The 3,312-nt window shown below is 33.6% G+C and overlaps 1 protein-coding gene across 1 annotated transcript; it reads right to left on the reverse strand.

The window, feature by feature from the left end:
- Positions 1-266: 266 nt before the first annotated feature.
- LOC109792396 (uncharacterized) lies at positions 267-2,730 on the reverse strand. The gene is made up of 7 exons (XM_020351804.3): positions 2,394-2,730; positions 2,198-2,291; positions 1,796-1,914; positions 1,580-1,666; positions 1,273-1,365; positions 875-932; positions 267-647 (listed from the first exon to the last, which is right to left on the reverse strand). Exons 1-6 carry the CDS (start codon positions 2,682-2,684, stop codon positions 876-878), a joined length of 741 nt encoding a protein of 246 aa, XP_020207393.1. The 5' UTR covers positions 2,685-2,730; the 3' UTR covers positions 267-647; position 875.
- Between the last annotated feature and the right edge of the window lie 582 nt (positions 2,731-3,312).

A 3,312-nucleotide genomic window follows, 5' to 3' on the forward strand; every position in this document is an offset into this window, starting at 1 on the left:
ATAAATAAAAAACAAATTATATAAAAAAAATTTAAAAATTTCAAAAAATTCTCATATAAAAGAAATTTTCCAAAAAAATATTCTAATATAAAATATAAGTTCATTTTAATATCCACAACTTCAAGATCTTTCATTTAGGCGAGTAATGATATTACTTGTACTAACACCAAAGAGCTTCTCACCCCCTGTATTACATGGTAAAAACACACAGAAAAAAAAGGATAACAAGTTTTTTTTTTTTTTTTTTGAGGTGAAAGGATAACAAGTTAACAACATAAATAATCAACAATACTTATACATCACATAGTTTGAAATGTATTCATGTCATGTTCAAGCTACATATCGATCAAGATGTACAATTTTTCCGATAAAATCAGAAAAACAAAGCGCGCTTAAGCTCTACAGGATACAAACTAACACAGTGAATAGCTCACAATATTGCAGGTGGTGTCAACATGCACTTCTAGGGGCTGTAATCTGAACTTCCCTGGAAGAATTATTGATTGTTATTTACCATACTCCCTGCATCATGCATCCAAACCTCCGACGTCTCTGGAAAAAAATTCCAACGCTCTTTTGCTTGAAAATTGGTTTTGATTTAAATCTAGGTACCAAGTTTCCTCTAGCTACATGAGTCTCTTTAATACCTAGAACATAAATGCAAGAGCAAATCCATTATGTAATGATGGTGTAAACAAACTAATTCATTTGTGTTGGCATATAATGCATAAGCTAATGCACAACTGCACTGAATAATCCAATAAAGTATTTATGAGAAACGCAGATAGCAATGTTTAATAAAGAGAAAAGGCAACATGAAGAACAGTAGAAAAACAGGTTATAGGAATTTTACTTTTGCATCAAATTCACCAACCTCAATCTATGGATTCTGTTGTTTGAGATTGTTGCTCCTCAAATAACGATTGTAGTCTCTGCAGTAAACAACATACCGTAGTAATTAGCCAAAAGAATAAAACCAACGCCAAAATTGTACATCTAAATCTTTTTTCTTTTCTCCTTTCTTGTTAAATAACAATACTATGAGCACGTTCAAATAAACATTTTCATAAACACTTCTAAGAGAAAAAAAAAATGAAATAAGTTTTTCTTTTAGTAAAAACTAGCTTTTGCATAAATTAAAAATAAGTTTATTCATAAGTTAATTTTAGCTCAGAAAAGTTTATTTTATTTTTTCTTATTATATCTTTCCCTAAAAGTGCTAATGAAGAAGTTTATTTAAACAATCCCATATATCTGATGTTTACTTCCTACCTTGACAGAGCTTCCAACTTCGTCTAGTTTCTGCATTAGTAGCTGCTCCCCAGAAGGAGTAGAATCGTGTTTCAATGACTTTGATGGAGACATCTAAAAGTTACAGAAAACAATGACTGGTAAGAGAGATAGAGACAATTATCAAGCAACATGAACAAAGAGAGCTCTAAGCAATACAAAAGTTTATCAGGTAAATGTCAAATTATTGGTCACCCACTCACCCTGAAGCAAAAAGACATACAAAGAAGATGAAAATGTAAAAAGATTTATTCCCAACCCATATAGCACTACATGGTGAATGACTCACCATCAGATTATGTGGAACATCTTCTAGTGTAGAAGCCTGTCTTGAAAAAATCTCATTTCTCATGTTCGATAGACGCATCATAACAGCCTGTAAAAAATGGAAGCAAAGCAAAAGAGAAGTTCCACAATAACCCATACTTGATTCAGAACAAGAAAACAGTGAAATGAAATTTCCTATGACAGCTTTTGTTTTTGCATGTGTAAAAAAGAAGGAAACCTTTCTGAAAGCATTTGGATTTGCAACACCCTGGATCTTAACATCATCACTGGGTGGCCTTCTCACTCCAACGTTTTCAATTCTAAGAGAATAGACACCAAAAAGTGATTGCAAGTATCCTACGAAAATACACATAATCAATCAGGTACCAAAAATCGAAACCAATAGAACAATTGCTAGACCCTGGGAGGCTTAAAAACATAAAATGAAACATCCAAAAACACAATTGTTTCTCATGTTTTATGATGTTTGTACAAATGAACAACAAAATAATTGCTTTATCCTGTCTACTAGCACGAATTTAAACAAATCAAATGAACCCTAACCGTTAATGAAATCCAACACTATCCCATTTGCGAACCCAAAGCAGAAGAACACACAAGAAAATTACAAAAACCCAACCTTGTTCAACGACAACATCGGCCACAGAGTGCAACAAAACGTGCTTCTCTTTCTTGAGCACTCCAAAACACGGAAAGGGCACGGGCCTCGTAACCTGAGCTACACAACAACAACAACAACAACAACAAAAAAAGGGTAATAATTTGTGAAATGAATTCCCCAAAAAAGAAATTAAAAAAAATGGAAGATGAATTGCCTTGTAAACAATAGCGTTAGGAGTGAGATAGAGGGTTCTGGAACGAATATCCTTGCGAAGAATGAACCTTCTGAGAGGAACGTAAATCAACATGAGTAAGCCAATGCCCCATGCCAAAAGAAGCAAGAGCGAGTAAAGCAGCCACTGCACCGTTTGGTACTTGACGAAATTGTTTTCCATCTCTCGAAACGACGCCGCATAGAGGACGGCTTCGTCGTGGTCTGGCTCATTCTCCTGCAACAGACTCTTCTCGAGCGTCTCTATTTCGACCACTTCCTCCTTCGTTCCCATCTTCACCGCGCCACCCACCCTTCAGCGCCTCACATTTATTCTTTCCCGCTATTGGGCCTCACTGGATCACTTCCCCTTCACTATTTTCTTCCTGCAACCATCAAATTATTTCATGCACCTCCTTCTGTTTTTTTAGTTTTGAAATTATCATTGCTTTTTTAAAAAAAAAACTTTGGAACATCCGATTACTCTGAAATCATGATGTTGAATGTGTTCTGGAATATCTATTTTGAGAGTTTTAAAAATATATTTATTTTAAAATATTAAATGTGTTTCGAATAATAATTGCATAATGTTAAATTTGTGTTTTGAAATGTTATATAAAAAAAATATTTTAAAACATTTATTATAGAAATTAAAATTTTGGAAACAAGACGGGCATTTAAAATTGTATTTGGAAATGTTACATTAAAAAAATATTTTAAAACACTTATTATAGAATTTAAAATTTTGAAAACAAGACAGATATCAATTGGAGAAATGGCGTTAAACATTTTCATGAGAAGGAAGAGTCTATGAATTTGAGATCAAATCCTCTTCGAGAGAGGAGATGATGGAGACTCGTGAATCAAGGATCCAATTATTAGGGCAATGGTTAGGAGACTTGAAGAGGAGTGGGCTAATATAG

The sequence above is a fragment of the Cajanus cajan genome, chromosome 1 (assembly GCF_000230855.2).
Source record: "Cajanus cajan strain Asha chromosome 1, NIPB_CcT2T_4, whole genome shotgun sequence".
NCBI classification, from domain to species: Eukaryota; Viridiplantae; Streptophyta; class Magnoliopsida; order Fabales; family Fabaceae; genus Cajanus; species Cajanus cajan.

What these genes read in the sequence shown, in the direction of transcription:
- LOC109792396 (XM_020351804.3), bottom strand. Translation starts at nt 2,684, where the DNA reads ATGGGAACGAAGGAGGAAGTGGTCGAAATAGAGACGCTCGAGAAGAGT. An exon ending in CGATGTTGTCGTTGAACAAG is followed by an intron (nt 1,915 to 2,197) that starts GTTGGGTTTTTG and finishes GTATTTTCGTAG; the next exon opens with GATACTTGCAATCACTTTTT. An exon ending in ATCCAAATGCTTTCAGAAAG is followed by an intron (nt 1,667 to 1,795) that starts GTTTCCTTCTTT and finishes CATTTTTTACAG; the next exon opens with GCTGTTATGATGCGTCTATC.